Genomic DNA, 25,050 nt, shown 5'->3' with positions numbered 1-25,050 from the left:
AGGCGCAAAAAGCGTGCTCCTTAAATATATGGTGAAACCTAATATACAGGCAAATATTGGTTTTGCCTCTTTGTTTTTACTTTTGTCAGTGCAACAACAATCTCACTTTGAACAGTGAAATAATAAGTAGGTTTTCTTCTGTGCTACAAAACAGCAAAAACCAAACAGGGAGCGAAAAGGGAGGTGTGTGTGTGTGCAGGCCTCTTCAGCCCAGGGCCAGACAGGGTGATGTGGCTGGGGCTTCACCGGCCTCACTATGTCTGCCATTGTGCCATTTTCAATTTTCAGTCTGTTGACTGTAATCTTGCTGCTTATATGTACCCGTGCTTATATCCGATCCTTGGTACCCAGCCTCCTGGACGGAAGTAAAACTGGATTGTTTGGTGTATTTTGGAAGTGCGCCAGAATTGGTGAACGGGAGTCCTTATGCCGCAGTGCGCTGCATAGTGATGGCTTTCAGCATCCTCTTCATGCAGTAGCTTGGAAAAGTATCAGAATTTAATTGCCATCGGATTTCAGTATGAAAAAAGGACTTACCTACAGAAAATAATGGAATGCATGGTTAACCCTTTTATCTCTGAACATTGAATGAGATAAATTTCCAGCTGCTCTTCTCCAGTTTTGTTACTGGACCAATGTTCTATATAAATAGGACGTTACCATTTAATACTCAGAGTTTAATACGTCTGTAGCAATCAACCTCAGTACTGTAACTACAATATTACATTCTGCAATGTTATTGCTTTATGTCAGAGACCAGTTCTTTTCTTTTCTTTTTACTTATTTAAGATTTTTATTTATTTATTCATGAGAGACAAAGAGAGAGGCAGAGACACAGACAGAGGGAGAAGCAGGCTCTTCGCAGGGAGCCCGATGTGGGACTCGATCCCGTAACTGGGATCACGCCCTGCGCCAAAGGCAGGCAGACACTCAACCGCTGAGCCACCCAGGTGTGTCCCCCCCCCCCCGCCTTTTTTTTTAGATACCAGTTCTTAGTGCGGTATCTCCAAGGCGCATAATAGAAAACAAAATTAGCACATTGCCCAAGTTTCTTTCACTGTGATTTGGGAATGATAAATCCTTATAGAATGAGGAAAAACAAAAACCAAAAAAACTCCCAAAAAACCAAACAGCAATCTCCAAATCATTAACATGGAACATCTGGTCCGGAAAAGAGAGTATCTCCCAGGATTTACTGGCAAGCGCATGAAAGGGTCACACAGACTCTTGAGAATCTCATAAGTACTTAAAAAAAAAAAAAAAAAAAAGAAAAAGCACTAGTGACAGTTTCGCATAAAGCCACGCTGCTGCGGGGAGCGCAGGTGGAGGAGACGTCGTGGGCCTCCTGCCGCCGGCCCACGGACACCTGCCGGTGGAGGCTCGGCGGTCGCGGGCCTCCGCAATCCCGGGAGCACAAGAGCGACTGGAAAACCCGCGAAGCCAGAAGGAAAGTTTCAAAGTGGACACCCCTCTTCCCGCGAGATTAGGCGGCACGCGCCGCTGGAGAGTTCAGGGGAAAACGCGGAGACGCGGACCTTTCCGGCGGGCGGGAGTCTCCGGCGGCCGTGGGAGTAGCCGTTCTGCGCCTGCGCCCAATTTCCCGCATGCGCAGTAGCTGCGGTAGGTTTGTCCTCCATCCACCGCCGTGCGACCTGCAGCCGGGAAGGCGGCCAGGTGCTGGACACCGCGAGGGACCTGTTGCCTCATAGCCTTCCGTTGTTAGCCTTCAGGTGTCTTTCGTCTAGCTTTGTTCCAGGCTTATCACTGTAAGTCTCTCCCCCGCGAGTCCGGCCAGGGGCCTTGGGCAGATCTGAATCGTTCATTGGTTCCCCTCAACTCCACCCCTTTGCACGGATACAAGATTGCAGGGATTTAAAAAAAGAATGAAAAGTTTGCATGAATCAGATTGCTCCTCCTCCAGATGTTGCCATTTCGGACTTAGATTCTTGGGCGTCAGCAATTTAATTGTTCGTCGGTGCGTTTATTTTCGCGCTCCGGGGTCCTTTCGTGGCGATGGATCGTAGAATTAACAGGGGAAACCTGGATCCTGGGCTCCTTAGTGCACTCGGGTTTAGAGACCTCCTTACGCTGAAATTAAAATTTCGTTCAAAGAGCACACTTTCTTCCTACTGTCCGTCTTACGTGCTTGTAGGCTTGCTTGATGTATTCAGGTTTCCCCGAAAATCTAATTGGTAGCTCAAAAGATGTGTACGTTTTGCTTTTAGTTATCTTTGCAAAATCGTCCTGAGAGGTTTGAACCACTTTGCATCCTTCCGAACAGGTCAGGAGGATGCTCCCTCGCCGTCACGAGCTAGCCAACCCCGCGCATATTTATCTATGCCAGTCTTAGACACGAACAGTCATCTTTCACTGTTCTGATTTGCATTTCTTTCATAATGAAGTTAAGCATTTCGTGGAAACAAATGGCCTTTGTTTTTCTAGCAACAGCCTATTTGTATCCTTTGCTCATTTTTCTACTGGAGTATTTCATTTTTAACATATTGATGTAAAAGCTCTTTCTTCAAGATTTTTATTTATTTGAGAGAGACAGAAAGCACCAGCAGGGCCGGGGGAGGGGGTTGGGGGGGGGGTGCAGAGGAAGAGGGAGAAGTAAGACTCCCGGCTGAGCAGGGAGCGGGATTCCAGACTGCATCCCAGTACCCTGAGATCCTGACTTGAGCCAGAGTCAGAAGCTTATGGGGCTGAGCCACCCAGGCTCCCCTAAAAGCCCTTTACGTAACCAAAATTAACTCAGATGTCTAGTATGTGATACAAATTATTTTTCATTTTGTCAATCTGCTTTCTTTGCAGTAGTTTGGTTACACTGTTATCTTAATTTTTATGCAAATTTGTGAATATATTCTTTATTTTTTTAAGATTTATTTATTTATTTATGAGAGACACAGAGAAAGGCAGAGACACAGGCAGAGGGAGAAGCAGGCTCCATTCAGGGAGCCTGCTTTGGGACTCAATCCCAGGACTCAGGGATCATGCCCTGAGCCAAAGGCAGACGTTCAACCACTGAGCCACCCAGGCATCCTGAATATATTCTTTAATATAGATTTTTAGTTCTTCTCATGCTTAAAAAAGTCCTTTACCAAATTTACAAAATATTTCATGCAGCTTTATTCTTATGCTTTCATTCTTTACTTCTAAAATCATGCATTGGGGATGCCTGGGTGGCTCAGCGGTTGAGCGTCTGCCTCTGACTCAGGTCTTGATCCCGCAGTCCTGGGATCAAGTCCCACATCCGGCTCCCTGCATGGAGCCTGCTCCTCCCTCTGCCTATGTCTTTGCCTCTCTCTCTGTGTTTCTTATGAATAAATAAATGAAATCTTAAAAAAAAAAAAGATAAAATCATGCATTGATCTGGAAAGTATATTGATACAAAGCATGCAAAAAGGATCCAACATTTTGTTAAAAAGATTAGCATTTGTTTCCACCATTTTTGCATGATTAACTTTCCCTTGTGATTTGAAATACCCCCTTTAGTGTGTCTGGATCTACTTCTGGAATTTAATTCTGCCCAGGACTAAACTGTTCAGTTACTATAGTTTTACATCATATTTTGGTAGCCAGTAAAGAGAAAATCTTGGTTCATTGTTCTTTTTTCAGAGTTTGCTCTGTTTTGCTCATATTTTTATTTTTCCACATGACCTTGAACCTTAGCATCACTTGATCAGGTTTCAAAAGATAGTCTTTGTATTCTGATTGAGAACTCATCATTCATTTTTAGATCCTAATCCTCAAGTGTTCCGCACCTTTATATTCAACTCAAGATTGATTTCCCAGGCTATCAAAGGAAGTGGATCACTTGATCCTGCTTTAATCCTTCAGAATTAGCCCTATTGGCAACTCTAAGGGTTTTTTAAAGGATGGGATGTTAGGTTGATAGCCTTTAGTGGCATACAACTTTTTATCATACATACTTTTAGCCTGAATGTTATGGAAAAGAATCTGTACTTTGATTCAGGGTTGTGTTGGTTATCATACTACATATATACTCAAGGTCAAAATAGTGTTGCAGAAGCTATGGGAATTTTTTTGTCTTTAAAACTACCCTGATGTCTCTGCAGGATAGCCAGTAATGAGGACAATTATCTCAATAATGGTTAGCCAGTATGATTTAGTGCTTACCTTGTGCTAGGGACTGTTACAGGTGCTTTACCTGCTTTACTCATTTAATAATTACAACAACCCTATATTATAGATACTATTATTAACTCCATTTTGCAGATTGAGGCACAGAGAATTTATGTGGCTTTCCCAAGATCACACAGCTAAAATATGCCAGAGCCCGGATTTGAACACTGGCAGTTAACTCCAGTGCCTGAGCCTTTAGCTGCTTTACGCTGTTTTTGAGTGAGCTGTCAGAAAGATGTGTTCACAAAGGGTAGTGTTTTAGGACCCAGGAGGCATAAAGCTGGTAGGGAAGGAAGTACAGTATTTATAATCTGAACTGCCTAAGGAAGTTAGCAACTTGCAGGCAGCTTTTCCACAGCGGTGACAGTGGTGGCAGCAGTGGTACAGGTGCTCGGTGCTCAGTGCTTGGTCCTCGGTCTCCAATACTATCAACAGGTGATTCTCATTTGGGTTTTAGGAGGGGGCAAAATGAAAAAGGCTAACAGGAACCTCTTTTATAGCTAAGTTTTGATAATATAATCAGGCTCATTTTCTTTAATAAGGGCCAAAATTGTATCCATTTGTTTAAACAATATGTAAGAAAAATAGTAGACAAGGGGTAATAATATTTCATTACTAATTATATTTGGACTGAGGAAGTATTTCAGAGAAATTGGTAGGAATATTCTATTTGTCAACTAAAAGTGATCTGCAGGATCTCTTTAAAAATCACTGTTATGCTTTACATCAAACCTGTTACGTTCTTATGAAACTGGTGTTAGCTTTAATTGGCAGTTCATATAGTGGGCATTTTGTGAGGGATGTAGTAGATAAAGCCTAAGTTTTTATTTATAAGAAAATACTGTGGACGTGACAAACATAAAAGTGATTTAGTCATACGTGAAGCCTGACAAGGCTAGAATGATTTCTTAACTGGCTTAAAGGTAAGTGATATCTTACCTAAGTGGAAAGTTATAGCACTACCGTGCAGTGAGGGAAAATGATCTACTTTTCACTAATGGGCTTTTATATAACATGGGCACTAAACGAGCAGACCAGCACATATTAAAATATCCTCAGTAAAGACATTTGGGTAGTACATGATTATTTGCCTGAAGACTACCTTTTCCAGTGTAGAATAAGTCAGATATGTAGCAGGTCATGCATGGGTAATAAGGAAGTAGAGATAAGGTCAACGAAGTGCTGGATTATTTCTCCTGTTTTCTATTTGTTCTGAATTAGTCATTTTCATAAGCAGTTTTTTTCACCTAGCATACCTATAAAATAAATCTAGCCTGATTATGTTGTAATAAGATAAGCAGAATTTAAATGCATTGGAATTCATTTTCTTTTCTTTTTTTTTAAAGATTTTATTTATTTATTCATGATAGTCACACAGAGAGAGAGAGAGGCAGAGACACAGGCAGAGGGAGAAGCAGGCTCCATGCAGGGAGCCTGACGTGGGATTCGATCCCGGGTCTCCAGGATCGCGCCCTGGGCCAAAGGCAGGCGCCAAACCGCTGCACCACCCAGGGATCCCTCATTTTATTTTCATCTTAACTCCAGACAGCTCCTGGTCACAGGATGGGATGCATTACCTTACGTCAGATTCAATTCTGTTCTCCTGAAGGGTTTCATACACTTCACTTGTTTATTGCCTCAATTAATGTTCCTAATCCCCGTGAATGGAATGAGGATGAGAGAAAAAAGACACAAAGAGCTTAAAAGGCACATCAAATCAAACACGCAGTCAGAAATTGGTGGTAGAAAAATGACTCTTGCTGAATTGAGGTTCATAATGTCCCTTGTGTTCTGTATTGTGTTCCTTTGTTGTATTGAAACAACGTTGACCCAATTCAGTTAGAGTGGTGAGAGTTTTTGTCATTGGTTGGTTCCCTGTGAGCACTCTGAGACAGAGATAAAGGCCAAGAGGTTTGCTAAGGAGTGTTCTTGGGGTCACTTGGGAAGTGTGGACAAAGTAGTGATGCCCTGGGGAGTAGAGAGTTGGGCTGTGATGCAGTCTCAGTGAAGGCCTCCCTCACTGCTGGGCATTCCAGAAGCTAGGATGACCCAGGAGAGTTGGGGTGGCAGTCCAGTTGGAGTGTGGAGTGACCTTTAAGTCCATCCCCTTTGTTAACTGGTATCAGGTGTAATGACTCTTCTTAGCAGATAAATTTCCAAAGAAAAGTGGCAGCTAAAGGCCATCTGTTGATGGTACTCTTAATAGCTGGGGGAATGCCCTTCAGCCCTGAAGGGAGTTTGAGTGGTACATCCTAGCCTGAAAACAGTAACTAAAAATGCAGGTTTTGAATTTGTATTTTCAAAGAGGAATATACTCTTTTTCCCGTATATTCCATTGGGCCAGGGGCTATTCCGACACTTACTGCTTTTCCAGGTGATTGGTCTTTTTTTTTTTATTTTTTTTATTTTTTATTTTTTCAGGTGATTGGTCTTCAGCCCAGTTAGCTATGTTGCACGTTCTCTTTATTTGGCAACTGATGATGATGGTAGTAAATAGCCAGCATATTACATTTTATTTAGTCTCTAATGGAACATTCATTGGTTTTTAGACTCTAACTGTAATAATATGCAAGCCGTCCTCTTTTTAATTACTCTGTACCTACACCCATATGCCTTATGCTACTCGTACCTCTCTGGCTCTTAACCAGTTTTACTTTACAGAGTTTAGGTTACAATATTTTACTCCCAACCCACCAAAATATTAGCTTGCTTGTGGCAGATATTGTATCTTTTATTTTTAGCCCCTGACGCACTTTCCACGGCCTTTGCCTGTACATAGATACACCTCATACATAAAACTTTTTTACAGGCTCATAGACTGAGGCCTGTTTTTCCCCCTGCTTCAAAATGCTTCATCTGCAGAGAGAAAGGATTGTATTGTATAGTATATACTATATACATATACTGTATATAGTATATACTATACATTGTATAGTAATACGATGTATTGAGAGAGCCAATGCTAAAATGGAGGTTTTTTCCAAGTCTCTTAGTAAATATTTAATAAAAAGGTCTACACAGTTAAATACTCAGTAACTATATGTTGAATTGAATTCAAGTGACTGAAACCAGGAGTTGGCCTTGAAAGTAACACAACATTTCTCTTAATTTCTCCTTAGGCTTATCATGGCTTCCAGTCACACTGTGTTGATGCGGCTGGTTGCCTCAGCATATTCTATTGCTCAGAAGGCAGGAACCATAGTCAGACGTGTTATTGCTGAAGGAGATCTGGGTATCGTGCAGAAGGTACTGAAAGTCTCATCTCATTTCATACTGACTTTATTTTTGTCTTAGCTAAAGGATATAATCATCTGGCCACTTCAATGGTTGAAATAATGTCTCCCCTACAGAGATTGCAAGACCCTTAGTTCAAATAGTCTCTGTTTCTGCTTTGAAAATGACTCCAGGCTTCCTGCATCCAAAACTCTTATTTGTATGATTAAGCCTTCTGACTGCTGTCCAGCCCCAGAGCACCGTGACCAATTTCGTATCCTAAAGTAATCTCTTACAAGACGTTAAGTGCTTAGCAAACTTGGCATGTTGGTAAAACCTGGCATATAAATTAGTATTCCTTATATTCAGAGCTTTAAATTTTTTCCTTCTTCGTGGAAAAGAGACACAGAACAAGGTGGTTTTATTTTCCCCCTAGTATGGTAATTAAAAACTTAGATAAATTTTTAAAAAGTAGGTAAATTATCATAAAGATAGTTTATGGTGATAGTTGATTCTTTTTGGTTGGTTTTGTTTTTTAGGTAAGCTCTACACCCAGCATGGAGCTTGAGCTCACAACCCTGAGATCAAGAGTTGCAGGTTCTACTGACTGAGCCAGCCAGTTGCCCCTAGTGATACTTGATTATTTTTTTTTATTTGATTTATTTATTAGAGAGAGAGAGTGTGCACACAAGTGGGGGGAGGGCCGGAGGGAGAAGCTGACTCCTTGCTGAGCAGAAAGCCCCATGTGGGGCTCAGTCTTAGGACCCTGGAATCATGGCTCCAGCCAAAGGCAGACACTCAACTGACTGAGCCACCCAGGTGCCCTTTTATAGTTTGTTTGTTTATTTATTATTTTTTTGATAGTTGATTGTTAAAAGAAAATCCTACCATGCTTGTGTTCTAGTTTAAAATATAATTTCTTCTATAAGATTTGGTTATCATTTCACACTATAATTTTTAAATGTAAGTTTCCATAAATATATGGAAACTTTTTACTATAACTTTTAAAGGAGGTCATAGTGTAATTTTGACCAAGTGAGAAAATTATAGGATATGATTAACCATTAACATTAAAATGATTTATAGAAAGAATTATAGTTAAGTCACTCCTTTATGATAAGTCAGGCATAAGGCTGACTTATCAGAGGCTATTAGCAGAAAAAAATGGCCAAAAATATGAGTAAAAAACAACTTAGTAATAAGTTCAGATGAGCCAATTATATGACATTCAATATAAGTGCTTTTAAAAATTAAGAATGGGGTGTCTGGGTGACTTGGTCAGTTAAATGTCCAACTCTTCATTTCAGCTCAGGTCATGATCTCACGGTTGTGAGATCCAGCCCTGCATTAGGCTCTGGGCTCTGTGCTGGGTGTGGAGTCGGCTTGGGATTCTCTTTCCCTCTGTCCCTCTCCCTCCCCATCTCCTCTGACTAGAAGAAAAATTAAGAATAAAAATGGAGGGTGGTGCCTCGCCGACTCAGTCAGAAGAGCACCCAACTCTTGATCTCAGGGTTGTGAGTTCAAGCGTGATGTTGGGTATAGAGATTATTTAAATAAATAAAACTTAAAAAAAGAAAAAAAAGAATGAAAATCATAAGTTAAATAAATCTCATTTTTAATTTTGATAGACTATGGGCTTAATAGCCCATATATAGATGTAATATATAAGATATCTTGATTTCAGAAAAAAAATTTTCATGCTCCATTAACAAAAAAGATTTAAGTGATTGGTAAACATGGAGATGACATCTCCCATCCCCCATCTTGAACCACTATTAGGTGTGTCCATAAGTGGGTGAACAATGTTACTCATACATTTCATTTTAATTCATGACTCACATCAATCTAGAAAAGATCATTGGTGACAGATCATAGGACTCTGCTTCTGACTCCTTCCTATTCTCTTTAACCATTAGCTTAAGTACAGTTTTAAAAATTCATTGAATGTGTCTTCTCAAAAGTGTCATAGAACAGGAGGATATAGAGACATATTTACCAATATTATTAATAAAATTAACCTGGGAAGAGTAGTTAATATATTGGATCACAGAATAAGTATTGAAAAAGTTACAAACACTGGGAAAAGAGGTCCAAATCTAACAGGATATTGTATCAAGAATAATTATAAGTTCCCAAAATATTCATGTTCAAGTAATAAGAAGTAAATATGATTTAGATTTGTTTAAGAAAGAGGTTTTGAGTTGACAACATACATGCTCAATGATAAACCAACAATGTAATCTAGTGACTTTCAAAAGGGTACTAATGTTACTCTCTTTTTTGTTAAGTTTTTTTTTCTATTATGAAAAACAGGAAATGGAGAAAAATAGAAAAAATAAACAAAAACTATCCATCATGCCACCACTGCCAATATCTTTGACCATTTCTTTTCAGAGAGTTTCCTTGGCATCACTTATTTTTTTTAATTTTTTTTTTGGCATCACTTATTTTTAAATTGATTTTATGCTGTGATTATATTAGGTGTACCACATTGCAGTCTATTGCTAAGGAGTAATGGAAAAACAGTAATAATTTCCCTGTCCTCTGTACTGGTAATAATTTCCCTGTCCTTTGCACTGGTAATGATCTCCCTGTCCTCTGAACTGGTCAGGGACTTCCAGGTAATAGGTGATAAAGATAATAATTAGCCTTTCCTCTGTACTGGTCAGGCATTTTAGTACTTTATATCCATTTATTGAGGCAGCAGAATTAAAAGAGGCAGAGCAGAATTAAATTTGTCACACAAAGTATTTCAGAATGATGAGATCTGGCACTATGTCAGTAGAAAAAGCAGGGAATATTATCCTGGACAAGAAAAGAATTGGAGTAGCTTTCCTCATATACTTAATGGTTGTCCATGTGTCTTCTTTACTTTAGAGAGAGTAGTCTCTAGACTTGATTGATCTATGTCATCTGCAAATTTAACAGTTCTTTTAAGAAGTTTCAACAGATATTTCTAGAGTACCTATGGTGTACCAGACACAGTTCTTGAGGAAGTAAAACAAAGATCTCTGTCTTTGTGGCCGTCCATTCCAGCAGACTCGTTCTTTGCATTAAGGTAACTGGCAGACTTCAGCGTGGCATAAAAGTCTTTGATTTTCTTAATCATTCCTTGTTTCACTAAAAAGTATTATAAAACTTTTACTATTTAAAATAATACAATCTATAATTCTACCTAACAAGGCATATATAAAATGCAACATGTCATAATTCTGTGAAAACAGACTAACATAACAAGGCAGGAAACAACAAATGTTGGAGAGGATGCGGAGAAAAGGGAACCCTCTTACACTGTTGGTGGGAATGTGAACTGGTGCAGCCCCTCTGGAAAACTGTGTGGAGGTTCCTCAAACAGTTAAAAATATACCTGCCCTACGACCCAGCAATTGCACTGTTGGGGATTTACCCCAAAGATACAAATGCAATGAAACGCCGGGACACCTGCACCCCGATGTTTATAGCAGCAATGGCCACGATAGCCAAACTGTGGAAGGAGCCTCGGTGTCCAACGAAAGATGAATGGATAAAGAAGATGTGGTTTATGTATACAATGGAATATTACTTAGCTATTAGAAATGACAAATACCCACCATTTGCTTCAACGTGGATGGAACTGGAGGGTATTATGCTGAGTGAAGTAAGTCAGTCGGAGAAGGACAAACATTATATGTTCTCATTCATTTGGGGAATATAAATAATAGTGAAAAGGAATATAAGGGAAGGGAGAAGAAATGTGTGGGAAATATCAGAAAGGGAGACATAACGTAAAGACTGCTAACTCTGGGAAACGAACTAGGGGTGGTAGAAGGGGAGGAGGGCGGGGGGTGGGAGTGAATGGGTGACGGGCACTGGGGGTTATTCTGTATGTTAGTAAATTGAACACCAATAAAAAATAAATTAAAAAAAATAAAAATAAAAAAATAAAAAAAATTTAAAAAAAATTAAAAAAAAAGAAAACAGACTAACAGAGAGGTTGTGGCTGTCAATTGCAAGATTTTGCATTGTCTTTCACTAGAATAACTGTCTGACATAGTGATTGAGAATTCTGGGGGTAAGCTATGTATATCAGATGTTATTGCTGTTCATTTTCACATTTTTTTATATTTTAGAAATAGGAATTCTTTCTATCATCCAGAGGACCTCTTGAATTATTAAGAAAGTAGATGCGTAGTAGATTAGCAGATTAGTGAGTAAAAGTTATAGAAGGATCCATATTGGGGATACCTTTCAAACAGCTAAAGATAGTTTTCAGCTTTGACTGCCTTGAAAAGTTATGAATTTCCTATCTCTTCATCTTTTGAAGCAAAAGATTGACCTAGAGATCTTATGAAGGGGATTTCTCAATAAGTTTAGACTATAATAATCTAAAAGCTCCTTTCCAAACTTTAACCACTTAAAAATCCCTTGAGAAAATCCGAACCAGGAAACTAGTTGACCCTTTGGTGTTAAGTTCCATGAACCTAAAAACAGACAGTGCAATTTAAATGACATAAACACTCATGCATTAGGAATCGGAGAACAACTTATTTCGTGTTAGTTCTGCTAAAATATTCATTCTTTGTTGCAGACCTGTGCAACAGACCTGCAGACCAAAGCCGACCGATTGGCACAAATGAGCATATGCTCTTCACTGGCACGGAAATTCCCCAAACTAACAATTATAGGGGAAGAGGTAAGACTTGCCAGGAATACAGTTTTTTTTTAATGACTGTTTACCGTGTGGATTTATAATTGCTACTTTAATGATATATATACCACTGTTACTACTTCCAGCATTCTATCTGGTGTTGTAACACCAAAATACTCATCCTGTTCCTTGGACTTGAAGGAAATGTCTGATTTAAAATTTTTTTTTGATTATAAAATATTTTAATCCATTTCTAGGCTGATGTCTCAATTCTTGACTATAGAAGATATGGTTCCTGTTGTAATATTCAGCATGCAAACTATAAGATGGGCAGAGTTCTAGAACTTTGGAATAAAATGGATTTTGTGGTTTCTGGTATTTTGTTTTTGTTAGAGTCATTTGCATGCTTATCTAAAACTATAACATGGTTAAAGTGAAGGAATTAATATCTCATGTAATTGAGAGAGAAGTATCTGATGTCAGAGCCACTTATTTAAGTGTTTGTAATACTTAGATTTTTTTTTAAACTGTGCAAGATAATAAAGGTGGGATTTTTTTTGTAGTCAACCTTGATGAGCCATATATGGTCATTTTCACAATTTTATTCTGTTTGCTTTATTTTTTGACTCATGTAAGCCCTAGCCATAAATGGGAAACAAGAAGGCCTAGTGAATGATGATGCTGCATTTCTCCTGTTACTAAGACAAAGAAACGGTGCTCTGTGAATACCAAACAGCTTCAGTAACCACCAATGTTATCTGTTTTAGGATCTGCCTTTTGAAGAAGTGGATCAGGAGCTCATCGAAGATGGTCAGTGGGAGGAGATACTGCAGCAGCCATGCCCATCCCAGTACAGTGCTATTAAAGAAGAAGACGTATGATCCATATGATTACTTCATTCTTTGTTAACCTTCCTGTTTTTTGCTCTAGGAAATAAAACTTGCCTGTAATGTTGAAAAGCTGGTAGAGACATAAGATAGAGGGCAACCAGGAATATTGAAATCTTTCAGGGCTGGCACAGAAGTGTCAGGCAACCATATGGAATGTGTGACCTGTTAATTTAGGGTTCGGTTTCTCATCCTGTCAGTTTCTTCTCTGCTCTAAAAATACTTATAGGGAGAACATCTAATTTGTTAGTAGATTTGGTAGTAAAGCATTTCATTGGTAATTGGGGCTGGAAGGAGATGAAACAGGTCATTCTGTATTATATGTTTGGAAGGCCATAAAACTTACCTTACTTTTAAAGCTGCTTAAGTTAAGTCTGTGGCTTCAGATAACTATCATAAATCTTTAGTTGTTGGATTTTGATTTATTTAACATGCATTTATCAAATACCTTCTGTGAGTAAGGCACTTTGCTCTGTGGTAGGGAGGATACAAGGAAAATGAGACATGGTATCTTCCATAAGAAGTATGTCTCATTCACAGATTCACATTAAGCATCGTAATTCTGGTGGGTAATGCATCTCCTGAATCATTTTGAAATCCTAAGAAGAAGGGATTTCTTTTTTAGTCTACTGTCAGTTTATAAATCATTTGTTTTTCTTTGCTGTGTATAAATGGTGTCCTTTAGTTAAAATTAAAGTGTCATTCCTTTTTTTTTTAATCAGAATTTATATGTCAAAGTGAGTAGCAGCTGCATATTGTTTAAAACATTTTTGGTGCCACTTTAAAGTTTTCTCTGCACCACCACCTAGATCTCAGTGTGTTCATAGCATTGCATTTATTGTTCAGGTGACAGTAAATTTACCAGTTAAGCATTTCATATTTAAAATTCTTAAATTAGACTTTTCTCTAATTTAAATGGACTTTTTCCATGATCACAAAACAATAAGGTTTTTCAGTCACAAAACTGATGACATTAGCTTAAGCAACTCATAACATAACTTTAAAAATGAAAAAAAGGTATTTTTAATCTACTTACTCCTATTTTTAAAATAGTATATGCTTAATTTGGATATTTCCTCTTTTTTAGCTTGTGGTCTGGGTTGATCCTCTGGATGGTACCAAGGAATATACTGAAGGTCAGTATCTCTTTGGTGTTTGTTTTCAATGGCAATAGGTCTAGTATATGATATTTAGTTGGAAACACTTAATATTTCATCTGCTGCATAACAACCCAGTATCATATTTTATGTTTATGCCCTAAAGCTGTACTTGTACTCATCCTCGCTGTTATTGTGTATCAGTGATTGTCATGACAGAGAGAGAAAATTCATTCTTTTTAAATCCCACCCTCCGACCCTCTACCAGTGCCACAATTCTAATGTCCCCCAGGTAAGAATAACTAACATGAAGCTGGGGTTAACAGAGGGACTACTGAACCCACAGCCCTGTTGGGGCAGAAAACAAGGAAAGGCCAAGCTGTTCTCTGCCACCACCGCCCTCCCCTCGCCTGTGAGCTGCTTTCTCACTCATAGCTTCACCTTTAAAGATGAGTTTGGGAACACAGTACAGTATTTCTCCTTTCTGAAATTGTCTAAGATGAGAAAAATTAGAAAACAGTAAATTAAAAAAAAAAAAATTGGCAGCATTAAAGTAAAAAGACCAGGCTCAGAGCCAGAGTTTTAGGTTTTAGGAGCAGAGTCTATATAAGCTTAGAGTTTTATTTTTGAAACAGAGATCTACACACGGGTTTTCTTATATCGGTTCTCACCTTCATGACTTAAATAAAAAAATTTCTCATAGTCATTATAAAAAACTTTCTCTGTTCTTGGGTAAGGCATATTTATAATGAGTCAGTCATACAGTATGTATGCACGTGTATGGATGTGTGTGCAGTAAAACATCGCTATAATCCATTGAGAAATAGGGAAGCTCTAACCAGCTTAGTAGATATAAGAGCAACCAGGTAGCTTGTTGAGATCTGGAACCCCACCTCCAGAGATTTTGATTCACTGGCTCTGGGAAGGACCCTGAGAATCCGTATTAAAACTTATGCCGTTTGAGGGGTGCCTAGCTGGCTCAGTCGGTAGAGCACGTGGCTCTTGAACTCAAGGTTGTGAGTTTGAGCCCCATGTTGGGCATGAGGCCTACTTTTAAAAATAAATTAAGCCAGTTAATTCTTTAAAAAAAAAAAAAAAAAAAAAGATTATTCATGAGAGACACAGAGACAGAAGCAGAGACATAGGCAGAGAGGCAGGCTCCCCAGAGGGAGCCTGATGTAGGACTTGATCCCAACACTCCAGGATCACGCCCTGAGCCAAAGGCAGACACTCAACCACTGAGTTATCCAGGTACCCCTGGGCCAGGTAATTCTGATGCCACTTGATAATCTGCAGACTCCACTTGGAGAAACTTTACCTTAGAGACTTGAAATGCAGAGCTAGACAGTGATCCTGGAGTAGAGTGATCCAGCGATCTCATCCTGGTGGGAGTGCCATGGATGGTGGCAGAGGGGCACAGGAATCTAGCGGTAAAGGCTGCGGAGTTATGGTTGCATTATTCCAGTGGCTTACAAACTGTACTAATGAGACCATGTCTATCGATTCAGTTAAGTGGCTATACATCCTATTTCTGTCTCAGGCCAGCTGTCTCTTGTAATTTGTGCATTTTGTGAGCAGTAGGATTGATCGTAGATGAATCATTACAGATTTCTTACCTTTATTCCAAAAATAACTTAGAGCCATTAATGTTCTGATGGTGAGTCATGATATGAGAAAGTTATATAATTGATGTTCTTGATATTCATTTCTTCTTCACAGGTCTTCTTGACAATGTGACAGTTCTTATTGGAATTGCTTATGAGGGAAAAGCCATAGCAGGAGTTATTAACCAGCCATATTACAACTACCAGGTATTACTATAAACAATACAAAAATATTTTATTAGATAAATAATTATAGTTATATGGTTTCCTTATGTGATCTAATCCAGTGGTTTCTAGCTTCCTTGCCTGTACAGTTTTTGGGGAGGTCTACAAAAACAGCTTTCCAGATCCTCCCCCAGACCTGTTGAATCAGAACCTCTTGGGGCATTGATACCAGGAATATAAACGTACTTGTGTGTACCCAGATAAACTGTGTAATTTACGTAGATTTTTTTTTTTTTAACATATGCCTCCTGATTCAAATGCAAAAGTTTGGGAATTATTGACATGGTTCTTGATTAGTTTGGTCATTGAGACACCTGATTTTCAGGTGGTTCTTGAAGCATGTTGAAGAAATGAACCATTTCAGCCAAGGAAAGATGCTAGCCATGTTGTTTTCCAGGTAATAATACATAGCACCTAAATTGCCGTTAGCATTGTTAACAGAACTAGATATGCTCTTGCACTCATTTCTCTTATTTTGTCTCTCTGATCTGCTTTGACTTTCTATTATACTCTAAAGAAACTGTCTTCCTAAAAAAAAAAAAAAAAAAGAAAAAAGAAACTTATTTCCTTAGAAGCAAGAGACAGCTGTCATTCCAAAGCAGAACTGTACCATAGAAATCACCTTAAGTGTTAAAGGAAATCATCGCAGTAAGATATTTGAGGTATTTAGATTAGTGTGACCTTGATAGGACTTTGGAGAATCAAAGTAACCAGAGTGGGGACTATTACTTCTGAATCTCTACTCTAATCCGAGTTAAGAGCAGGAGGATTAACCTCTGCTCCTAAGATCAACTTGTTTTTTCATGTGTATGATTATAACTTTTTATTTATGATCATGTGCTTAAGATTATTTAGCAAAAATAGTACATTACTGGGAAAGTCGCCCATACTGAGTTGCTTAAGTGTTTGTTAATTTTTTTTACTGGGATTTTAATGTTCATGCAGCATTATATGCAGACACAACTTTGCGGTTTTTATGTAAACTTTTAAGTAAGTTAATACCATTACTTAAAAGAGGGGCATTTAGTTCATAGATAATGTTGCAATGCATGGCACTTTTCACCAGAAGATGATCACAGTGCTTAGGGGTTATTAATACTTTCCATCACTTCTTCCTGAGATTAGAACAATTGTATTCGTTTTCCACAGAACAATGAAAAGCAGAAGTTAAGGGAACACAGGAATGAAGCCAAGGTGAGAAACATAGTTAGGGTTCTGTCCCCACTAGGAGGTAGAAAAGAGGCAGGTGACTTGTGCCAGTTCACTTCCTTCCCTTCTGCTTCTCCCACTGCTGCCTCACCCTTCACCACAGTTCCTCTGCACTCTCTATCTCCTCCTTCACTCTTGCTTATTATGCCTTGAGATTTGTTGCAACAAGTGGAAAAGTGGCTCAGCTTTTTTGATGGTGTTCAAGGCTGGATGTTCAATTTTAAATAGTCATCCGTATAATAATAATAATAGCTAAAATTTGTCTAGAGCTTACTGTGTGCTGCCAGGCTCAAGGGATTCACATGCATTATCTCATTTAATACACACCACAGTCCTTTGAGGAAGCCTTAATGCCTGATTGATTGATTCCCTGTTTTAAAGAAGAGGAAACTGAGGCAAGTAACTTCCCCAGACCACCTGGTTTGTCATTGACACATCTGGAGATTGAAACCCAGGTCCAGGGTCACTTGGGTGGCTCAGTGGGTTAAGTGTCGACTCTTGATTTCAGTTCAGGTCATGATCTTGGGGTTGTGAGATTGAACTCCAAGTTGGGATCTGCCCTCTGCGTGGAGCCTGCTTGGGATGCTCCCTTTTCCTTTCCCTGTGGAGCATCCTCTGCACTTGTTCTCTCTTGGTCTTTCTAAATAAATGAATAAATAAAATCTTAAAAAAAAAAGAAAGAAAGAAAGAAACCCAGGTCCAGACTCTTAGTCATTACTCTAAAGTGCTTTCTTGAGCCAGATAAGAGTTCAAACTTTAGTATTCTAACAGGTACTGGAGCTGGTAGGCACTTAAAAACAGCATGGCTTAGTCCAAAGAAACCTAATCTGTCTTTATGTCAGAGTTTCTTAACCATTATAAATCATAATTAACCATTATGAAGTAAGATGACACAGCCTTTATTATCTCCCAGAACGTTGGTGTGGTGCTTTGAATGAGAGAGACAGATCTGGAGCACAGAGGAGGGCTGGCTGGCTACCTTGTGGGGTTGCACTTACCTCACTGTGGTGCTGATTCCTTGGTCACACATCCTCTTTGCCTACATATTCACTTATGGATGGAATAGGACATTTTTGGAACCAGAATACCCATGTCCACTCTTTAGGATGCTTTCCTTTCTTTTTCAGAATAACTGGAGAGCTGCATTAATAAACTAGTTTCCTTGAAAGCATGAAATTTGTCTCAGCAATCAAGCTAAAGCCCAGTGGGCACCAGAGCCCATCTGGACTTTTCAGGTTCTAAGACTCTCCTATATTACAGACTTGAGAGTGAACATGGGAAGCACACGAACATATGTTGAGCACCCAGTGTTGTACTTTGATTCCTTTGTTGCCCTATTTGTGGGGCAGACAGCCTTCAGCCGGCAGCCTCTTCAAGGATTGCCACCTGTAACGAGCCTCGTGGCCCCGTGATGTGCCCTTTCTTGAGGCAGTCCATTTCTAGTGACTGATTACTGTATAAGTGCCTGGTACTTCCTTCCAATTTTTATAACCCTGAAGGGCCATTCTAGTTTCAGAGCTCCCTGTAGGGCCAGCCGAGACTGTTGCTGGGTCTGCATCACAGCTCTGTGTCTCCCTCTGTCCACTCATGCTGCCTCCTTCCCTTCCATGGGGGTTAATCTCAAGGATGGCCCATAATAAACACCCTACTTGTCTCAGAGTCTGCTTCCCAGGGAATGCTACCTACAACGTAAGCATATTTCACTATAACAGTAGCCAGAGTACCACTAGTGGGCAAATAAGATGATGTGTCTGAAAGCATTTTAACAAGGAAAATGAGGCAGTATAGTTTAGTGATGAAGAATACTGCCTATTAGCCTGAATTTGGTTATGATCTTCCTGGAGTCCTTGGTCAGGTTACTTAATGATTCCAAATCTCATTTTTTTCATCTGGAAAACAAGGATGATTATACTTGCTTCAACAAGGAATTGTTTGGGGATTAAATGAGATAATACATGTAAGGCATTTAGTACAGTGCCTGGTACTTGCGTAGTATTCGGTAAAATATATGTCTGTATGTCTACAATATAGGTTTACTGTATTAACAAGATGGTGTTACAATGACTCTGTGTTAATCATTTTATGCATCAGTTTTACTTTCCATGAAATCCAGGTCATGTTTTTCCGTATGAAGTGTGTAGTTGTAACAGTATGTTTGAAAATTCTTTGACCTCTGCAGAGGAAAATACAGATGCTAAGATTGCATTGTCATTGCCATTATTTTACCACCACAATTGTCAATAAAATCTTTAACTTTGGCCCCATCTTCCATGGCTACTCTTCAGTACCAGCCTATTCAGTTGCCCTGTCTCCATAGCAGCAGAATACATTATTGCCATTACGTATTCCCATAGTAACAAGATCCTGGCTGTTCCTTGGATAATGAAAAGTGGTAATCAATATATGGTGTTTCATTTCCTGGGGACTTCAGGTCCTCTTCCAAACAGCTATATTCAAATACAATAATAAGATCACTGGCTGATTCAGAGAGAGACGGGAATCACTATATGATGTTTCCTTTCCTGAGGACTAAGGAATAACCGTAAGTTCCCCTCAGTAGCTCTCAAACCTCACTTGTTACCCAAACAACAAGAGAATAATCAGTTGGTTATCTCAGGAAAATTTCATTGTGGATAATATTGTTCTTGTTTATTACATTATTATTTTTTTAAATCATGATGCTAATTCAAATCAGTATTCTATGTATGGCTGACATTTTTCTCCAGATGATTACAAGATTTGCTGTTGTTTCACTCATTTATATAGGCAGGACCAGATGCTGTGTTGGGGAGGACAATCTGGGGAGTTTTAGGTTTGGGTGCCTTTGGATTTCAGCTGAAAGAGGTGCCTGCTGGGAAACACATCATCACAACGACCCGGTCCCATAATAGCAAGTTGGTGACTGACTGTGTCACTGCCATGAACCCTGATGATGTACTGCGAGTGGGAGGAGCAGGAAATAAGGTATGAAAATGTCTGCCCTTCCGCTGGAATGCAATTAAATCATGGAAAGAAATCTTGAGCTTTTGAAAAATGTGAAATAAGAGCTGGGAAAAGGAATTAGAAGTTGTAATTGACCATTGAAAGCACATTTCAGCAACAACATTTGAGTTTTTAAAAAAATACGATGGTTCAAGTCTTTTTATCTAAGAGAGTTCAGTGCTAACAGAAGCCATTAGGATAGAATCCTATGCCTCTTGGCAGCCTTTATTTTCTCGAGGACCCACTGGGGTTACTTCCTACACCTTTCTTCTGGGGACCCTAAGGATAGGCCTGCCTGCCCCTTCCTAGATACTTTCCCCATTCTTTCACCAAGCCTTCCATCCTCCTGAGAGAATTGTGAAATCGAATCTGTATCCCTAGCCCCAATCTCTTCTCATCTGATTGCTCCCTGGATATCATCATGATGACATACTTCAGATATCTCAAATTCAACAGACCCAATTGGATCTCTTCCTTTTTCTTCCTGCCCTCATGTGCATTCCTCCTATTTCCTGTCTGCTTAATGGCACCACTATTTTCCTAATTGCTCCAGCTGAACACCTGAAAGTCATTCTAGACTCCTCCCATCCTATCTCTGTATCTTCTTAATTCCTCCTGAATATCTCCTCTTGTCCATCTCAGCTGCCCCCATCCTAGTTGCACCCATCATCATCCCCCAGACTTTCCAGTAGCTTCCACATGGTCTGTGTGTTCAGTCCCAGTCTCACAATACCACAGAACGGTTTAAAATGCAAAACTTACTGGATGTCACTCCCTTGCCCAAAATCCTTGGATTACTCCCTGCACAACAATTTAAGATCCAAGCCTGTGAGAATGGAATGTAAATTCCTCTATATTTTTGGCCCTTGAACATACCCAGCCTTATCTCGTGACATCCCCCAACTCAGATACTCATGATACTGGACTGGCTATAGTTCCCAACGCATGTGCATCTCACACTTGTATGCCTGGCATGGGGAGGGCAAATAGTAAATGCTTACTGAACTGAGTGGGATTCATTTTTCTTCACCTACCCTTTGGAAGCAATAATCAACTATTTTTAGATTTTCCAAAGGGATTTACTTTTAAGAGGATGAAAATGGGAGGTTAAAAATAGCAGTACTTTGGGGGGGGGAAATCTAAAACATTTCAAAGTAAAAATGTATTCTTGGTCATCACTAATTCTAAGTAGTGACAGGTGTGATTTCTCTTTGCCCTTAATTTTATAGCTACAAAAATCCCATTCTGTCTTTTTTTCCCAAGGGGCACCATTCTCCTTAGGAACAAAGGCCCCATCCTCCACATCCTCCACCCTTTCTTCTATAAAAAGACTTTATTGAACAGTTAATAACTTTTTTTTATATCAAGGACTCTTTAAGAGTCTAATGAAGGCTACAGCCCTTCTTCCCTCAAGAAAATATACCTGAAATAGTTCTTGGCACATAATAAGACTCAACACGTATTTGTTAGGTGAAGGAAAAACCTTTTACATAAAAGTCTACAGCAAGGTTTAATGATGGTGTCTTGAATAATACTAAGAAGGGCAATTTGTTACATTGTGTTTAGTGAGATTTTCTTCCTTCTTTCAGTCTGGTCTCTTCATCAGAATATTTGATGTCTGAATTTTACAGTACTGATTATTTTACAGTATAATCAAAAAAATAAGTAACTAATGAAAGCCTGATAGCAGATTACTCTTTTAGAGTCATACAGTTTCTATTAGTGACCTCAGTTTTGCTTGAGTTATTAAGATGACAATTTAAGAATTCATATTTTGGTAGTAGAAACACCAATACCTAGGATTCCAGAGACTACAGAAACCACTTGTTAGCCTAGTCAGCATTGTGTATCTGTTGGGACTTACTGTAGTTGATAAATTAATTTACTACTTGATGTTCCTCTGTCCTTTATGTAATAATGATCACTTGTCTACAAGATTAAAAATCTTAAATTTTTCTATAATATACAGTATATTGCTTTTACAATAAGAAAAAAGCCAACATAATAAAAAGAAAACTATCTAAGTAGGACTATGAAGACTGTTCCAATATCCTCCTTGTAGCTTATTTAGCCACCTTTTCCCCCTTCGGGTCACTATATTATTCTATATCCTATAGTACTCTGTATGTTTCTCTGTACTACTCATGTCCTTTAAATTGGCTGAAAGCTTTAACCTGAGTCTGACAGAGGAATTGATGAACTATACTGGAAAGAAATAAGCAATTTCTCTTATCCTTCAATCACTTCATGATCTAGGGATAATTATTACCTCTAACCCTACAGATTATTCAGCTGATTGAAGGCAAAGCCTCTGCCTATGTATTTGCAAGTCCTGGATGTAAGAAATGGGATACTTGTGCTCCAGAAGTTATTTTACATGCTGTGGGAGGTCAGTCCTTTTATTTTGGGGAATTAAAGTCTTTATAGTTTTTATATTATGCTAAGACAAATTATTTCAGTATATTACTTTAGACTGAGGATATAAAAGCTCGAATAAATCCTAGAGATTAGTCAAATCCGACCCTGCATTTCAGAAGTGAGAAAGTAAATTTTTTAGCAAATTAATTTTTCTTTAGTTATTATTTGCCTTTTGGACTTTAATTTGCATACAGTTGATTTAATTAAACCCTGGATTTGTGGCTTTAATGCTTCTAGGGTTTCTTTTTTTTTTTTTTCCCTTTGGAAAGTATAATGTTCATCATCGTCTTTACCTCACTTAGTTTCATGTAAGCCAATATTGGTAAATATTGCAATCCTAGTGCTTAAGAACATGGAGTTAGATTTTTTTTTAGAATCTGACTGAAAATATATCATAAATATATGCATACTAAGATGATTTTTCAGTTTATATTAGACATCAGTTTACTTTTAGTCTTAAACAAAACACTTGATTTTTATTCTATCCTTTCTCCTAATATATTATTCATATTATCCCACCAGCATATTATATGACAAGGGAGTTTTTTTTTTTTAAGATTTATTTATTTATTCATGAAAGACATAGAGAGAGAAAGGCAGAGACGTAAGCAGAGGGAGAAGCAGGCTCCAGGCAGTGAGCCTGATGCAGGACCCGATCCTGAGACCACGGATCACGCCCTGAGCCAGGGGCAGGTGCTCAACTGCTGAGCCACCCAGGCATCCCATGACAAGGGAGTTAAATTTATCACAATCCCATCTCATTAGGATGCTAAATGAAACTAATGTAACACAATTATATTTGATGAACATACTTCACTTAAACTCTTATTAAATAAAGTGTTAATATTCAGTGGTAGAATGAAGAAAACCCTTTTGAAAATGGGAATAGTAGTGATGGAGCAGAACCAACAGGAAAAGTAATCACCTCAGGAAAAGAGAAATTAATTGATACCAAGAAATATGAATTAAAAATGCTAAATGAAATTAATCAGGGGGAAAAATATTTTTTAATCAAAATTGTTCTATAGTTTTAAATTCAAGTGAATTAAGCTTAACCTTTATAGTCACTCATTATTTTTCCTATCTTATCCAGAATTAATTGATATTATTACATAGGGAAGTAAGAGGCACTTAAAAATAACTAGGAACATAATGATCTGGCCAGCTGCTAATGTTGTATTGATGTTTCTTCTGTAGGCAAGTTAACTGATATCCATGGAAATGCCCTTCAGTACAACAAGGAGGTGAAGCACATGAACTCTGCAGGCGTCCTGGCCACGCTGCGCAACTACGACTACTATGCAAGCCGAGTTCCAGAATCTGTTAAAAATGCACTCGTTCCTTAAAGGAAAACCTCATGTACTTAGCTAGGAGAAGAACTTGATTCTCAGAGTAATATACCTTAAAACTAATTGAGTGGAATTAGAGTTCCACTTTTACCTTATTCATTGTTGATTGGTGATTTATATTTAGTTACTTTGGAGTAGGGAGAGAAATGAAAGAATTTCTTGATTAATTAATCACCCAGACCAATTGTGAGATCGGAAGGATTCATAAAGTAAGCATTTTACAGTTCTTTTCCTCCTTGTATTTGGAGGAATGAAAGGAGGGTTTCCTTTCAGCGCACCAATCTCGTCGGTTTTTTAATCAACATTCCTGTTATTGTGAACAAGATTCCTTTAGGGCACAGAATCACAAATGGTTACCTGAATCTCATTCTTGTTTTTCACAGTAGTATTAAGTTTTCCTTACTCCAATTATGAATATACTGAAATGTCATGTATGTTGATGAAACAGATTTATGGGAAAAGCTTCTTTGTAATAAATTATTTAATTCTAGCTCTTTATGTTCTTTTCCATCTTTTAAAATTTTTAAGTAGTATTTGAAAACGACATTTTGTCTACTGTGGGCATTACTTTATTCTTGTTGCGTCGGTGCAATACCTTACTGTGGCAAGTTAGGTACTTACCTTGGTTCTTTCCAAGGGGAGATTATAACATAAGCTATCAAAATTATTCTGACATTCTGTGCAGATTTTTTCTTTTTTTTAGGTCTCTCTCTCTCTCTCTCTCTTTTTTTAGGTCTCTTTCCAGGGCTTTTAAATAAATTTCTCTGTTACTGGACTGGGCAAGTAGTTTAAATTAATGGTTCTCAAACCCAACTACATACCAGAATCACCCAGGAGGCTTTTCAGAGGTATAGAGTCATACGCTCCATTGCAGCAATTATGATTTTGTGTGCATATATATATATATATATAGTTTTTTTTTTTTAAGTTTTATTTATTCATGAGAGACACAGAGCAAGGGAGAGACGCAGGCAGAGGGAGAAGCAGGCTCCATGCCGAGAGCCCAACGTGGGACTCGACCCTGGGCTGCCCAATGATTCTGTATATTTTAAGAAGGCTACTCTAGGGATTTTGATAATCATTAAAGTTTAGATAATATCTTCAGAACATCCATAACCTAGCCTGAAGAGGTCTTTGTGGCTTTGATACCTTTGACAATCCCAGTCTCTTGCAACTCTCTTCTCAGGGATTTTCTTCTTCCCTCTTCTAGCTGTTCGTACTTGGTCTCCTTTCTTAGTTTCATTTTGTCTTCCTTCCCTTAAATGCCAAGATTCTGCTCTAGGTTCTCTCTACTTT

At 38.5% G+C, this 25,050-nt stretch overlaps 1 protein-coding gene and 1 pseudogene across 3 annotated transcripts; both read left to right on the top strand.

Annotated features, from left to right (window-relative positions):
- Positions 1–256: 256 nt before the first annotated feature.
- On the top strand, positions 257–638 carry LOC112642894 (protein kish-A-like; annotated as a pseudogene).
- A 951-nt stretch (positions 639–1,589) lies between these two features.
- Positions 1,590–24,244, top strand: BPNT1 (3'(2'), 5'-bisphosphate nucleotidase 1). 3 transcript variants are annotated; one of them, XM_025420975.3, is made up of 10 exons: positions 1,590–1,766; positions 7,263–7,389; positions 11,924–12,028; positions 12,751–12,858; positions 13,958–14,006; positions 15,687–15,778; positions 16,946–16,990; positions 19,772–19,969; positions 22,271–22,376; positions 23,603–24,244. In XM_025420975.3, the coding sequence occupies exons 2-10, from the start codon at positions 7,270–7,272 to the stop codon at positions 23,749–23,751; spliced, it is 972 nt and encodes a 323-aa protein (XP_025276760.1). In that variant the 5' UTR covers positions 1,590–1,766; positions 7,263–7,269; the 3' UTR covers positions 23,752–24,244. The 3 variants fall into 3 exon arrangements, with proteins under 3 accessions (XP_025276760.1, XP_025276762.1, XP_025276761.1); XM_025420976.3 differs by lacking the exon at positions 1,590–1,766 and adding an exon at positions 4,451–4,578; XM_025420977.3 differs by lacking the exon at positions 16,946–16,990.
- Positions 24,245–25,050: the final 806 nt, after the last annotated feature.

Source organism: Canis lupus, chromosome 38, assembly GCF_003254725.2.
Source record: "Canis lupus dingo isolate Sandy chromosome 38, ASM325472v2, whole genome shotgun sequence".
Lineage (NCBI taxonomy): Eukaryota > Metazoa > Chordata > Mammalia > Carnivora > Canidae > Canis > Canis lupus.
The sequence above is the reverse complement of the archived record's forward strand: the minus strand, read 5'-3'. Positions and strand labels throughout refer to the sequence as shown.